At 37.9% G+C, this 17,169-nt stretch overlaps 1 protein-coding gene across 1 annotated transcript; it reads right to left on the bottom strand.

Annotated features, from left to right (window-relative positions):
- Positions 1-527: 527 nt before the first annotated feature.
- Positions 528-10,525, bottom strand: crabp2a (cellular retinoic acid binding protein 2, a). The gene is made up of 4 exons (XM_056475436.1): positions 10,138-10,525; positions 3,923-4,101; positions 3,525-3,641; positions 528-2,430 (listed from the first exon to the last, which is right to left on the bottom strand). Exons 1-4 carry the CDS (start codon positions 10,217-10,219, stop codon positions 2,380-2,382), a joined length of 429 nt encoding a protein of 142 aa, XP_056331411.1. The 5' UTR covers positions 10,220-10,525; the 3' UTR covers positions 528-2,379.
- Between the last annotated feature and the right edge of the window lie 6,644 nt (positions 10,526-17,169).

Raw genomic sequence — 17,169 nt, 5'->3', positions numbered from 1 at the left:
TATTAAAAAGGTCATGGCAGTTTCTTTCATTTATTCTTATTTTGAAATAAAATCAACTGACATTTATTCCACCAACGTCATGGAACTACCAGTACACTTCTGTTATTATGTTTGTTATTCCCTATATTGTTCATTCATTCATTTTCTTTTCGACTTGTCCCTTTATTAATCAGGTCCAGTTAGCCACAGCAGAATAAGCCACCAATTTATCCAGCATGTTTTATGCAGCGGATTAGCCACAACCCAATACTGGGAAACACCCATACACACTCGTATACTATGGCCAATTTAGCTTATTCAAGTCACCTATAGTGCTTGTATTTGGACTATGGGGGAAACCAGAGCACCCAGAGGAAACCCACACGTACATGAGGAGAACATGCAAACTCCACACAGAAATGTCAACTGACCCAGCCGAAGCTCGAACCAGCAACCTTCTTGCTGTGAGTTGATCGTGCTACCCACTGTGATGCCCTACCTATCTTTGTGTTTGGAGAAATGCAGCTGAATGACAGAAAAACACACACTTTTCAGGGCAGAAACCTTTATTATCCATGCATAGAAATAAGTGATGACTGCTGAAACTGTTTATATAAAAAAACATAATTAAAAAACAGTTTGGATGAAACTTTCAGATTCATGTTTTATTAAAATATATACAAAAAAAAGTAAAGATGGAAGAGGGTGATCTGAGATTCTAATGGGTTTCTAATCACATATGACCCTTTTTTCTTAACTCCGCCTCTTTTTGTAATTCAGACAAAAACTTCACATAGGAATGAATTGGACATTTTCATGAATGGCATCACTGGGTCTACTCATAAAATGTTGAAATATTGATTGGATATTACATAGATGGAATGAACTTAAGTCGAAAAGCATTTTATCTGGCATTTTTCATTAAATAAACTGTTACATGATGCTATAATGAATATAATCTTTGTCAAGCAAATTCTTACAATCAAATGAAATGAACATACATTTCGGGCACGATAAACAAAAGGCACAATCACACCTAGAATAATAACTATGATGATAACTATATTAAAGTTTACAAAAATGAATGTGTCTGACACTTTAAATGCTTGTACTCGTTAAAGCAAAATGGATTCTGATTTAATATCATTCTGCAGCAATATCATTCCTTGTGATCAGGTTTCTGTAATTCTTTTATATTATTTTAATATTTGGAACAATATCATTATCATTACAGTTACTATCCTTAGTGTAAATGGTCCTTCAAAATATAAAAACATAGCAGACACTCCATACAGTAATATTATCAAGAGAAAGGGCTGTCTGAGAAATGGATGGTGACGGTTGATAATGTAGGATTGATAAGTAACATTTTAAGGCGGAGCTTTGCATAGGATCAAATTATGAACAAAATAAAAAACCAAACCTTTGTGTTTTGAGAACATTCTAATGGTGTGGCCATATTAGGGAGGGACATTTCAGGACAAAATGTCCATTGTCTAATGTAATTTGTGTAACATTGAATGATGCAGAAGTCACTTTATTCCTAAGAACCTTCCCTGCAGGCACAGGACATCAACATGATGTCATATTGACGTTGTACCACAACGTACCCCAATGTCATGGGGACCTTGGATTATGTTCGTAAATGAAAATTGGGTTGACGTCAGAACCCAATGTCAGGCCGACATCAATGTCCAATGTCCAACCTAAAATCAACCAAATATCAATGTCTAATCATGTTACACCTTGACATTTTGTGGACGTTACCACTATGACATATATCAGACGTTGGATTTTGGTCACTTTACAACACAACCTAAATCAACCAAATATCAACATAATTTGATGTCGTTATTGAACATCAAAATAATGTTGTCCTTAGACGCTGGCTAGACATTGAATTTTGACAATGTTAAAGATCTGAATCTAAACTAATATTAATGTATGATGTTGTGTGTCTGCTGAGTTTCTAATGGTCAGCGTGAAGAGCTGATGGCTCTTAAAATGACTGTATTTTGTCCATGAAAATGACTGAGCAGTGCTAAATGTGGCTGTAAATTTAGCAATTTCTTTTCATTGGTGATTATGGATGATACCACCAAAAAGTTTGGCCTCCAAGCTTCAGATTTCCAGGTCTACGTATTTTTTTAGATCAATTTTTAAAAGTGCTTTTAAACCGAAGATGATGAAGTTTTAAATTGACCAATCAGAAAAAAACTAAATCTTTGCTTGAATCTCTGGAACTATATTTGCATGGCTCTCTGACGTATTATTCAAATACATTGTCAATAAAAAAGTGTGAAAGAAGAGATTAGGGAGAAAGGAAATAAGTCACAGTCGTTGTGATTAATGAGGAAAGACTCCAATCTGGATGGATATTCTTCCTTTTTCCTTATATTTTCACTCTCTGACATAAACTCTTGTACACACCACATCGTCAGCAGTCATGGTCTGCAAAAAAGGAAGAAAAAGGTCCATTAACAGAAAAAATATGATCAAAGATGAATTTGTGTAAGAGAATGGTCACACTGGCAGTTTAGTTCTCTTGGTTTGTTAAAAAAATATACATTCAGTCCTGTTTCTCTTAGCATTCATACCTTAATTTTTAATACTAATTTTAAAGATACAAATGTAAAATAACGGCTTTGGACACATATGTTTAATATGTGCTCTGTGTATGCTTACATATGGTCTTTGTCATCTGCAAACTGATGATGATATTATAAAATTGTAAAGATGTCAAAACAGCAGTAGAAATTCCTCTTTCACACACGCAAAGCGCAATACAAAAACTTTTTGCATGCTAAGATGAAAGACTTCAGAACTGATCAGCACCACATTCGCTTACAATAAGCCATATCCAACTGTATTAATGTGTCCACAGGCATACTTTTTTATATTTATCTGAGATAGTCCACAACATGTACTATTTGACAGCCATTCATATTTTTGACAGTTCAGGCGCAAGGACGACAGATGGCACGCTGTCTGAGGAAACTATAAGATTGTGCTAGTATTACATGACTCACCCTAGATGTTTGTTTCAAGTTGTGTTTTAATTCCTGACACAAATATAAAAAAAATATTTGGCAAACACTATGTTTGGACAATGTGTACCTCTGGCACTCTAAATAAATGTGTGAGGAAAAAATCTGTTCTCTGTGGCGAACTCCTGACAATAACTGCAGCCGTTCAAGTGCAACATACTTTATTAGTTGTTAAAAAATGGTGCAAATACCCATCATTTGAGCCGTGCAAACATTGGTAAACTACATTGCTTGATATATTTTAATACTGTACTCTTATAAAATTTGCATCTGGCCACAAAACTCCTCCAAATGTATTTTCAGGAAGGTCAAGTTCAATAATATATCTGTGTCAATGCCTTTTTAGCACTATTCTTCTCTGCGTGTTTAGTAAATACTGACAGTACTGTTTTAATGCCATAAAGACTGTTTGGACTGGCACAAGCAGTTCGTAAATCTGGCCCTTAATCTCAAATATATAAAATGGTTTTATTTTCCAATGAGAGCAAGGAATCTTACCAGAATCAATTCAGCATCATTGGTTATTTCCCTGGTCCATGAGGTTTTTGGACCCTCGCCCTTCTGCAAAGTCTGTTCGCAGCTAATCTTGCTGTCTGTTACCCAGCGAGGAAAGCTCTGAGAGAAACACAGACAGACAAATATGAGTAGGCCTTGGTCTGTGACTGTAAAAGAGAGACGGAAAGAGTGAGAAACAGATCCGTGCCCAGGAGACGGAGGCTAAAAGAATGGGTGTGTATCCACTTTAAAAGCTCCTCTGAGATGGAGGGTGTGATTGAGTCCACATCAGAGATCGGGATTGCATAAACATACACTTTTCACAGGTTTCTGGACAGTTTGGAAAAGGAAAACACAGGCAAACAAATGACTGAAGTATTTTTATATGGGTGTGTGTATACCGTGCAGGGACGTCCATCCACAGTGGCCTCATTAAACTCCTGTCCAACTGTGAAGGTGACGTTGGTGGTCCTCACTGAGGTGGACGTCTTGATTGTCAGTGTCTCTCCCTCCTGTGTAATCTCCACGGATGGCTTTGATGCGGCTGCAACCGCAATCTTACGAAGCATCACATTCACACCTGACAAAACACGTGGAACAGTGAGTACTCTGGCATTCGTTATGTAGAATTCTTCATTTACATGGGTTTAAGGACAGAAAGACCTGCGGTTAGACAGGTCCGGGGAATGAGTGTGATGTTATTAAGACTGGCTGTGTTCCACACATCTGCACTCTCTTCCGACAGTGTCTGATGACATCACCTGATATAAACCCACAGAGGAAAACCCATTTGACAAGCCAGAGCGGTCAGAGAAATAAAGAGAATGGACACATGCTATCAGTACAATATCTCAAGGGCTTTAAAACAGTTTACAAAATGTTGGGTTATTTCAATGATACTAACTGCTGGGTTAATTACATTAAATTAAATTTAAAGAATCAAAGAAAGACCAACATTTGGGTTTTTTCATATTTTTCAATAAGCATTTTCAGAGTGCACATGCTATAGAGATCAAATTATTTTCTCTGATCACAATGTGCATGATCCATTTAGCATCATAAATTGTCATCAATATCTATGAACTTTACGTTTAAACTATACGTGCAACTATAGTTATGTATAAAACAGTTTTTTAATTTATGTAACATTTACCAAAATACAGCTAACAATAAAAAAAATTAAACATATACACATAAAACTACTACAAAATGTAAATTCCAAATTCCACTAAAATAAGATTTTATGTATGGTTCTCGAATCTGATTGGCTGTTACCCGTGCAATATTCTGCAATATCAGAACTGGTACAGGCTCATTTTTCTGTATTACTCTGCCCACTTAGAGTAACAGGTGATCAAATATTGCCGCTGTTGGACAACATAATGCACTTTTTAGGCGAGAATGTAGTTGTTTAGGATTTTGCATATTTTAAATATTTAGAATTTCTGAGATACAGCATTTTGGCATGCATTTTGGCCTGTCATAGAGCAGAGCAAAGACGGTTGACATTGTTCATCCATAAAATAGTGACAGAGACTGCATAAAAAACCCTTAGAGCAGAAAAGATCGGTGTATTTTCAAACTGTAGCTGATCAAATCATTAGTGACTTTCAAAGTCTCTCTTTTTTATGTTGCAGTGCTGTATTTATACTATATTAATTGTAGTGAATTGAGTGTGAGATGGGACTCACATATTAGGAATGTATGTATTTTGTGTTGGCCACTCTTTGTATAACCCTGAACTACTTTTTGGTTGGCCATCTGTTTGATTTTAATGCCTCTCCCATTTTCCCTTACTGCAGACTAGTTCAGTAAAAAGAAAGAAAAAAAAAATGCCCACATGTGTTTAGCGTTTTTCCTTATCACAAACACTAGTGTAATCTGGTAGTGTTGGTGCTGCTTTGGCTTTTTTTGGGTTAATTGTTATGATATCCTGATATCCATATCTGATATCCAGCTGCAGATGTGAATGGATGGCGGAAGAAAGTAGTTCCTCATACAAAAGGATTTTTAGATTCTCTGTGTTTGATTTTCTTTTTTCAAGCGTTCACACTTAGCTTATGATTTATAAATAGCTTGTTTGGCTTGCAATCACAGGAGAGAGCCCTGAGCTCAAGGGATCCTCAGGCCCAGGGCTCCCTCCCTTTTGCAGGGCGAGTAGAGATTGAGCACAGGTTGATCTCAAAACTCTCTCGCTGCTGATGTTAAGGTGAACTTCCTGATAGTAAGACATTTAGGGAAAGAGGCTAATTTTGTCTATAATATAGAGCATATTTGGATGATAGGAGGAAACCTACGCGGACATGGGGAGAACATACCAGAAATACCAGATGGCCCGGAGAAGACCGGTCAGTGGTATTCTAGCTGTGAGGCAACAGTGCTAGTCACTGGGCCACCGTGCCATCCATTCCAGATAAAGGTGGAAGAAGAGGACGAAGAGGGGTTTCTTTCTAGATGAAGATAGTTGTAGAAAGGAAATGAGGATATATATATATAGTGACTTGGGATCCTTTGATTGGAGGATGGTGATTAGCTAATGTGGGTCAGCTGGGTCAATTATGAGCGTGTGCTCTTCTCGAAATTAGTTTAATATTAAACTTCACTTATATCTGTAATGAATTGGGCATGAACATGTATAATGGTACTTTGTTGTATATTGAACGCCAGTTGGCGTGAGTGAGGATACGGTAACAGGAAATGTATTTGAGCAGCATGTCACAGTAAACGAGGCTCCCCACTAAATGGTTGTCTGCATTGTTCCTTGAGCACAAAAACATAACAATATCCACGATTATGTCGTTGAACGGAGTGTTGTATAAACGCAATATCACACAAGTAGCAGTGCATACGCCTCCCTCCAGTGCCAATATACAGCCATATCGCACTGCTACTTGTGTGTGTGTGCATGTATATATATATATATATTGCAAACTGAGTGTCAGGCAATTCATTGTAAATGATGTAAATGAAGTTTATTTGTGGCCTATATGTGCATACTAAATATTTAAATGCATTCAACATTATATAATCAAGTTGTGTTGTTTATTCTTTACATATTAGATGCTACTCGCCTAAGTCACACTAAGTTTTGTTGGAGAATGTTCACCCTGCCAGCTTTTATTGACAGAGCGATTAAATACTTCATTTCAGATGGATTCCTGCTGTGCGTGTGTGTAGGTGGGTGAGCGCACTGAGAGGGGGAAGTTATTCAACCAGCCACAGGGGATGCTGTAATCTATTAAACCTTCCTGACAGGAAATGGATAGAGCTCAGTGTGGAAGTAGGGAAGGGCAAAGGCAACAATGAAAAAAAGCATGGCACAGTTGAGGGAGGGCAAGATTACTGACAAGAGAAGAAAAACGAGCAAGAATGGCAGCAGAGACATAGAAAAAAAGGCTGTTCAAGTGTGGAAAAAGACAGCTAGAGAGGCCAGTCTCTGTGTGTATGTGTGTGCATCGAGTAGAATTTCACACTACTTGCCTCACACATATTCCCACCTGTCACCAAGAGTAAATATATACGCATGAACGCAGACAAGAGGGATGCCAAAATTTAGACTCACATTCAGGAAGAGACACAGACAAATTGACTATTACTTCAATGACTTTTAGCATCTGACACTACAGCACAGATATTCACACATAATTTAAGCATTAAAAACATGACAATTTATGCTTACACTAAACTGCTTTTTGATTTGGGTCTGTGGTGTGTTTTATTAAATGGTTTTAAAGTGCACAGCTTTGGAAAAAACTGTTATAAACTGCAAATGAATGGTGAAAATGGTGACATTATTAACATGATATGAGTTCATTGGGCTTTGTGAGTACTCAACTGAAACAACTGTGGACCAACTATTTTCTGTTGTGTTTATGCATAAGAAAATGCATATATGTGCTGACGCTTTGTGTGTTTTTACAAGGTGACATTGTCCACTATTAGCCCACATGCATATTACAGTGTATTTAGTGTTTTTGTACTGATATTTTTGATAATGTTGCCTTCAAAAGGCCAAACATAGGAAGAACTATTTCATTGTATAAGGACTTTTAACCAGTTTTACTTTTTAGATAACACGAATATGGGTCACTCTTTATTTTGATGGTCCGTTTGTTGAATTTAAGTTACATTGCTAATTCTCATTAGATTATAAGTAGACTATTAGGTTGGGGTTAGGGTTAGTTTAAGTTGACATGTACTTGCAAAGTTTCTTATAGTCAGTTAAATGCCTGTTAAAGAAGCAGCATCAACAGATATTAAGCAGACAGTCAACTAATACTGAAATGGACCATCAAAATAAAGTGTTAACCCTTATATTTGATACCCTTATATATGTTTCTCTTACTACATTAATTATAATTTGGGGTATTCTCTGTACATTCAAAACATCTAAATTATTTTACTTGGTTATGTTAAGTTTAGGGACAACATTAAAATAATACACTCTCAGAAATAAAGGTACGCGAGCTGTTACTGGGGTGGTACCTTTTCAAAAGGTACACATTTGTACTTGAAGGATCTCTATTGGTATTTATATTATTATATATATATTAGTACCTACAAATTTTAAGAGGAACACTTTTGTACTTTTTTGGTAATATGGGTACTAATATGTACCCTTGAGGTATTAATATGGACCCTTTAGGTACAAATTTGTACCTTTTGAAAAGGTACCACCCCAGTGACAGCTTGCTGAGTGTGTACGATGAAAACATTTTCCCTTTACTTTTTTTCAGTGTTCCACTCTCAGAAGCTAAAAGTCACTTTCCCTTTACTTGTTTATGTTCTTTTCTTCTGCTGAACGCAAAATAATATATTCTGAAAAGGACTGAAACTTGCAACCATTGACTTCCATGTTGTTTTTCATACTATGGATGTCAAAGGTTAGATGTTTTCAGCTTTCTTCAAAATATCTTCTTTAGTGTTCAACAGAAGAAAGAAACTCAAAGTTTTGGAACCACTTGAGGGTGTGTAAATAATGAGTAAATATTAATTTTTGGGTGAACTATCCCTTTAAGGAAATACTCTGTTTAATTATAGTGCAGAAATTATGAGAATGCTGCTTTGAATGTTCTCCAAATGATCAGAAATTAAAATTACCCTGAAAAATGTGTAAATAATGCAGAACTATGTGCAGAACTAAAGACTAGACAATTTTACGCAAGCATTCTATTAATTTTACGGGAAGAACTTAAGAGAGAACCTGTTGGGAATCTGGGCTGTTAAAACCCTTATCTAATAAAGTTAACTGACTTCTGTCAGATCAAGTACTGCTTCAAACCCCTTAACTAACTGAGAAAAGATGTGAGAGGAGTCAGACGGTCAGGGTCAGTGTCGCAGGTTAAAGGTCAAAGGAAGTATTTCAGAATAGAGGGATCGAGAGATGGAGGAGTGTGAATGACAGGGTGTGGTGACAGGTTGGGCCCAACTGTGAACGCAAATATTTATGTGACGAATATAATTTTAATGTCTAGTTGCTAAAAGTGTGTTCATTTTAGAGTTGCATACTTTATGCGCATGTATACATGCTTGGCTGTCGTGCAAAGTTCATACCACAATCAACCTATGTCAATCATACAAATTCCTCACATATAGAAACTCCCCTTTAATTTTTTTTTTTTTTTTTTTTTGCAGATCTCATCTCTTGCATGGGGTATTCATATAATACATCATGTTCCCATGTCAAAAACAGCAGGACTTTCTCTCTCTATTGTGCTCCTTCTCCGCCCTCTTTAACTTGTCTGCTTCATTTCATCATTCTTTTCATTGGTGAAATGAAGGACTCGCTCTACCCTCTCTGGGAATCTGCTTCTTTTGTTTGACACAGACTCTTGGAGAGGGGTGTTTGGGTGGCAGCGATGCCCTCATTTAATTGGGCGTTTGACAAATTTTTGGAACCGACTCTGTTTTAAGCAATGGTATTGGACAATAATGGTCTATTTAACTGACTTTCTAACACGCACACAAATTGACGCAAGCATATTTAAAGCTCCATTTAAGATAGTAGAATAAAAAAATTGCTCAGGGCAATAAAGCAAAAAAGCTCTCAATCCTGCATGCCAAACGCTATGCCACCCCTTTTAGTTTCATTAAAGGAATAGTTCACGCCAAAATGGAAATTATGAATCATTTTCTCACTCTTCACTTGTTCCAAACCTTTATGAGTTTTTTTTCTGCTCATAAATGCTGGAAATCTGTAACCACCGACTTAGTAGCCTATTTGTTTTTCCTACTATTGAAGTTTTCAGCTTCAAAATATCTAGTTTTGTGTTCAACAGAAGAATGAAACTCATAAAGGTTTGGAGCCACTTGAGGACGAATAAATAATTTTTCATTTTTGGATGAACTAGTAAAATAAACCGGTGTCGGTTTGCATCTAATAAATGCGCATTAAAGTATTTCGGTGTATATTACTGATGAACTACGGAAATACATAAACATAATAAATTAACATTGACATAAGACACACCTGGGTGGTCACATGTTAGAAACAATCAAACGGTTTTGCAAGCACACAAAAGAGATGTGGTGAATTTGCTGGTATGTCCATGCCCGCGCTCTAGTCAGCTTTGCGCACTTTTTCTGCGCGCGCGTCCGCATTATCATTAACACTTACCCAGTGCTTTAAGCAGCTCTTCGAAGTTCTCAGAGCTCTTCATTTTCCAGGTACCAGCAAAATCGGGGATTTTACGATCCATCTTTCGTTTTGTTGTTCCTCTGAGAGTATCTCACTTTTCTCCGATGAGTCACAGTCTTTGAACCTGACACTCTCTAAAAGTACCTGCCACTTTGATTCTGAAAGCAGTGATAAAGTGATTCCCACTGATAAAGCCAACCCGATTTTCCTCCTTCCTCTAACCTTCTATAGCTCTCTTTCTTCCACTGTTGACAAAACAAAGTGAAGATGTCAAACTGTGCCCTTTTCCTCCCGTCTCAGACTTTCAGGCAGTTCTTCCAAAAGTTATAGCTTGTGATGAATAAGTTGAGCCGAAAATTTGAGCCGGTTATCACGCTTAATCTGTGAGCGCGCACACCCCTTCTTCAGCAAACTCCACCCTCCCTTTGACCTGTCAAATCAAGGAGCCAATGAGACTTGGACATTTATTGTCTTGTCCCGCCCATGTTTAAGACATGTGCGCGCTTAAAAACGCCCATCAGAGCATATCTTAATTATTTATTTTAAAGATTTATTAAGAATTATTTAAACATTAAAGAAATAATACTTATTACTTTTCTTAAAATCTGACAAGCTGCAAAGCAAACATATAAATATACAGTCAAATCTTTTTTGAAATTTACAAATATAGAAAATATTTGGAAAAATAGACGCATTAATTGAAATTTACATACCCCATAATCACTTCCATAATCTACTATATTACACTTTTTAATAATGTTTAAAATTTCATATTTAATAAATCTATATGTAATAAATTTTATCATGTTTTAAAGCTTTTTCTGGGGCAGTAACTTTCCAGGAAGAATATTTTTTGGGCCCAAATATTATATTCCATTTTAGAAAAACTAAAATTTATTTAAAAAAATCTCAAACATTTTAATATTAACTCGAATAGAAGAGAATAGAATAGAACAGAACAGAACAGAACAGAATAGAATTGAAATCGTTTAAGACATATTTCGCTCATTGACAGATAAAAGCTGTGTTGCAAATAACTTGGGCCCACAAATGTGAATTATGTTTATTATACACAAAACAATCCGCACTATTTGTCAAGCCAATTGTTAAAACAGAGCTGTCAAGTTCAAGCCTTCTCTCGGCGGTTATTCAAAGCACCGCGCACTCAGAGCTCCTGTAACTGGATCTGTCTCCGCTGTGGTTAGCATCTTCCCCGTTTGGGACAGAGAGGAGACGCGGAGGGTCTTCTGCGGGTGGTGGAAATTCCAAAGGTCCCGACGGGAGCGGGAGGACGCATTTCAGGAGAATGACGCAGGGACAAAAGGTGACCTAGCAGAGGCCAGGAGGTTGCAGTAGTGTCTCCGAGGGTCTTTAGTCTCCCCCTCACCCCTGCTGTTGAAGCGGAAGAAAAGAGAGCATATGGGGGGTAGGGTCTCGGTAAGAGAGGCGAAGTTTGGGTCTCTAATGAAGACGCGGGCCATGAAGAGTGGATGATGAATGTGAGGCGTACAAAGGAGTCGTTAACCATTTACTTTTGATGGATGGCCTTCCCCACCAGGGCGAACTGCAGATTTTAATGCGCGGGTTAAATCAGCTTTTACCTAGGCGACAGCACCGGGCGCGCTGCGCATCCAGTGTTGATATTTCCGCTTTATACACTTTTTAAGAAGTATATAAAGCATGTGTTTATTTGTCCTAGGCTATATGTAGACGTTTATAACTATTTAATAATAATAATGAAAGAAATACATATAATAGCCCTGTACCTATTAATATACATTTGATTTAATGAAAGTTAATTAATAAATAAAATTACAACATTTAAAATTTCGGCAAAATAATGATGATTTGTACAGTGGTTTCATACTATAAAATTATTTAGGGGGAAAAGGCCCATAACTGACAATGAGATCTAGCAGACCTTTAAAATATAGAAATAATAAAAACGTGTAAAAATCATATAAATCTAACCAATGGGAAAATAAAACTCAACATTTTACATTTTAGCAAAACAGTGGCTAATTCACAAGCTATATGAAAAAATGTAATTTTTAAAAAATGTAGGCCTGCCCCTTATCAATGCCTCTAAACATAATCAACATAAATACTGCTTCAGTAGACTGTACAAAAAATATGAATGAGACTGCACAAATCAGTCAAAAGAGTTACAATTGGCATAAGACTGCTGAGATGTAAAATCTGTTTGTGTTTACCTATTAAAAATAAACTTTTGTCTAATATGTTACTGCCATATTCCAACATTCCTCGAAATATCTTCTTTTTTTGAAAAGCTAAATGATAAATTATATATAATTGGTCATTGAGGCATCACGAAGGTGCAGTGGGTAGCACGATAGCCTCACAGCAAAAAGGTCGCTGGTTCAAGTCCCGGCTGGGTCAGTTGGCATTTCTGTGTGGAGTTTGCATGTTCTCCCAGTGTTTCCTCCGGGTGCATGCTCCGGTTTCCCCCACAGTCCAAAAACGTGTGGCATAGGTGAATTGAATAAGCTAAATTGTCTGTAGTGTGTGAATGCAAGAGTGTATGAGTGTGTCCCAGTGTTGGGTTGTGGATGGAAGGGCATCCGCTGTGTAAAATATATGCTGGATAAGTTGGTGGTTCATTTCGCTGTGGCGAGCCCTGATTAAAAAAGCGACTAAGCCGAAAAGAAAATGAAAGAATGAATGAATTAATGGGTCATTGATGAGTAGGCTACATTTTTAGCCTACTCCATCCTAACTATCCATTTTTTAAATCAACATGGTATTTTGACAGCCCTATTACATTTATACAATGAATAAATTAGGTCATCATGTATTTTTTGTTTGTTTTGTTTTTTGTGAAAGTGGAAGAAAAAATGTCTGTCACAATTTATAAATTTAAGCTATAATTTAAATGTAAATAAATATATTTTAATATATATTTTTAAAACATGTTTTCTATGTCTATTAATTAAGTTCAACAATTGCTTTTGCTTACTTCAGAACTGCGTTCTCTTGCGAGATCTGGCAACACAGAATCACTCATTTGCACGCTTCAATGAACTATTTGATTTGCAGCCCTCCACACACACTTCACTTTTACGATTATTAGTTTTAAACATCCCACACAAAGTTGCTTCTTGTTGAAGGACTTTCTTCTCCCTGTCACAGAGAGGAATGTAGACCTGTGGGGTCGCGGGCGCTCACCGCATGTTGACAAAGCACGACGCGTGTATTACAAGCACTTGACAGAGATAGCGCGAGGCGATGCGTCACACATCACACACCTTGCCGAGTGTGTCCACACAATAGCTTCATGTCCACACATGTTCCTCTTCGTACAACAACAGCAGACGATAGTCATTACACTCAAATCAATGGAGCTATTTGTCTTCTTATCGCCATCCTAATCTTTTTTTATGACATCCACTGCTGCCTCTGCCTTTGTAGCTTTTTATTTACTCGTTGTTAGCTTGTTAGCTGCAGGCCCCTAGGCTAGAAGCAGAGTTATCAACAATATCTAAATATCTCAATTTAGTGGGTTGAGCCCACCATCGTGAAAATGTTCAAAGCATTCTTGCATAGGAAACATGTTTGACCTAAGGACAACTGGCTGAGGTGGAAACAGGTGAAATGGGAAATTAAGAGCACTTCAATTGTTTCCTGGTAAACATTTAAAATATCTTGCCTGTCCTGGGTGGCCCTTGACACCGAACACCATCTTGCTCCTCTTTTCTGTTCTCATCCCCCCTTACCCCTCCTCTTCGCCTTACCCATTTTCATTCCCACCCACTTATCTTTTGTTCTTTTGTGTTTAGGTCATTTTTTATTACTTTGTTCGTGCCTGGTGAAAGGAGGAAGGAATATGTGAGGGAAAGAGATCAAAGCCCAATGGGGAATCACAAAGATGGAGTAAAGGGACGAGAGACGAAGACCCAACACAGAGAGAGAGAGAAGGGAGAGGTGCTTGGCAATGAGGGCATAAATATTTCTGTGCACTTTGAAAGAGGAATTAGGGTTTCATTTTACATTTCTCTCACTTTCCCTCCCTCTCTTCCTCTCTCTTTCTGCTTCTCACTCGTCTTGCCAAAAACTCAGCAGGGTAAGTAATACTCCACTCCGGGGACTCACATAACCCCAAACACATGCCACCAGCACATTGGTTTACACTGGAACACCACGCGCAATCGCACCCTCTCTCATCCATGCGCCAAACACTCATATGTTAGTTTCTTTATGCTTGGAAGGCCATTAGATACAATGTTTATATATATGTTGAAGGGCATTAAATACAATATATATGGTCTTCCTAAAACCCTTACTCGACCACTAAACCTCACATCATCTTGTCAACATTATTATTCTCAGAGCTAAACAGCCTTTAAAGTAGTGAAGACCACTTCAAGTGTCCTCACAATTTGATTTCACTATGTGAGAATGTGTGATGCTAAAGTGCACCTACCCACAAACTGAATGACAATTAGGTCAAGATGATTCAAGGAACTAATGTTCAAGATGATTCAAAGTCCACAGATGAGCCTTTGTTAGGGTGTACTCACACTAGGTACAGTTGCTGTAAATGCCAAGGACACGTTTTTTCTCAAAGTTGTGTATACTTGTGTTTTTGTTATAAACTCAAATTAATTTGTTATAATTTGTATGTAAATTTCTGTTATAAACTTATAATATGCAACATAATGCAAAGCAGAGAATGTGCACCCTTGAAATTGTTGGTAGTTACGGGTTTTAAAAGAAGGAGTTGCTATTGGAGCATAACGGATCACATGTTTTGAGTTACGTGAAGTGCGAGACCATTGCATTATGGGTGAAACTGACATGGTGGCAGAAAGAAGCCAACGATACAGAGCATGAGAAAGAGTTCATTAATCTGCATGGTCTAAGAGGGCGCACACGGTCATTTATATTTTAATTCTGTTAGATTTTCTGTATATTGTTGTAATATGTGAGTTTACATGAATGATGTTGTGTGTAGAGACTGATGTTACTGGATTCAGAGTTGTCGCACACGTTCATATGCATATCAGCGGACATTTAAGTAAGTGACTGTGAAAAGGACTCTGAGAAATGCATATTTTAAATGTTATATGTTTTATTTCTTGTAGTTTCCACGGTGTCTACTGCAAATAGAGAGAGAGAGAGAAACAAATAAACAGCAAAGACATCAGTATGAAGCGTGGCTATCATTTTATTTAGAACAGTGCAGCTACAGTTGCCTTGAACCAAGCCGAAGCGCGTCCCCCCTACCCTCTCCCCTGACGGCCTGCTCTCACACTGAATTTTGCCTTCCCAACCTGAGCACACTTATGTCATCCATGATGCGACTATTCAGATTAACAGGAAAAGAAGTGCTCTTGCTTAGCACAGTGGAGATTGCTTTAGTTATATTGTTTTAGTCGTTTGGGATGCTGAAGCTGTTTCTCAGAAAGGATGAGGGAGCGAGAACTCAAGTGCAACAAAAGATGTTTTTTTAATTATTAAAATTAAACGAAAGGACAACAAAAACCACCTCGAGGGGGCTAGAAAGCATAACTAGAACACAAATAAGCAAACAAACTTGGCTGGGCTAGCAAGACAAGACTGGAGCAGGAACACACGGGACTATTGACGACAAACTGGCACAGGACAGCAGACATGAGGAGAATATAAGCAGAAATAATTAACAAACAAAAAGGTGAACATAAACTAATAATGGGTTAACAAGGAGTGTGAGACTGGACAATAGACAAGAGAGAACATGACATAAACAAACAGCACAAGCCATGAGCTCATATAAAATGAGACTTGAACACACAGCCAATGAGAGAACTCATTAACCACGTGTTTACATGAACATGACACTAAAGCACTTGGCCAAAATGTAAACACCAGGCCATGTGCTTTAAAAACACCAACACAAACAGAACCCAAGACTGGAGTATATGGTAAAAAAAAAAAAACGTGCACTCACACATGCAACGTGCATGTTTCCCATCTCCAACCGAAACCGAAACCTACTAGACAGATGCTGAGAATGAAACACCACGCTGCAGACAGAACGAACGCAAACACCAGGATGAGATTGCGTACCTCCCAAGCACACCCAGACCTCGCGTGCCTGCATCAAGTGGGCGGACGCATGGCCCGAGCACGGCCGAGACGGCGCTCATAAAAAAGACAAACAATGACAGAAAATGAGTGCTTGACCTGAGAAAACTTGAGTACAACATACAAGACATGACAGGACTAGTGTCTGGAATCTGCCACCAAAACAAGAATTAACAAGACCGGAGTGGCAGAATCCTGACACACGCAGTCAAATATTTTGCCAAACAGATCCACAACTTTTAATGCTCATATCATATCCTGCTGCATGTATTAGGAGGTTTGCGAAAGGTATAGCTGACGTACACCGAGAGGTTTGCAACTTTAATAAACTACGACAGTTTGCGTTCATTGAAAAGTAATAATGATTATTACATCCATATGAAACAGTCCCTTAAAAGTGATGTAGAGTCTTTAGTTTGGGGCTCAGGCGCGCTTTGCATTTACACTACAAGCATACCATGCCAAAACCCTACCGAACCGCGCTCTGGCACACCTTTTCCAACTGAGCCAGGGCCGGCCAACTGAACCGTGACTGGGCCCTATTCGGAGTACTCACACTTGTCAAATGAACCGAGAAACGCGCCTGGGCATGGTTCGGATAGCATAGTGTGAGTACACTTAGTTTTATCAGTTGTTACCTGACAATAACATTTATTCAAATGTCATGATTGTCCAGTCGGAATCAAGTATTCGAGAGAGCTATGGTTAGTATGTTTTCCTAATAGCAAGAAGGTTGCTGGTTTGAGTCCCGGCTGGACCACAAGGTATATCTGTATGTTCTCCCCACGTCTGTGTGGGTTTGCTCCGGGTGCTCTAGGTTAATAATAATGATAATAATTCCTTACATTTATTTAGCGCTTTAGACACTCAAGGCACTTTACACATTGGGAGGAATGTCCTCATCCACCACCAGTGTGCAGCATCCAC

This window comes from Danio aesculapii, chromosome 16 (genome assembly GCF_903798145.1).
Source record: "Danio aesculapii chromosome 16, fDanAes4.1, whole genome shotgun sequence".
In the NCBI taxonomy this organism is placed as follows: Eukaryota; Metazoa; Chordata; class Actinopteri; order Cypriniformes; family Danionidae; genus Danio; species Danio aesculapii.
The sequence above is the reverse complement of the archived record's forward strand: the minus strand, read 5'-3'. Positions and strand labels throughout refer to the sequence as shown.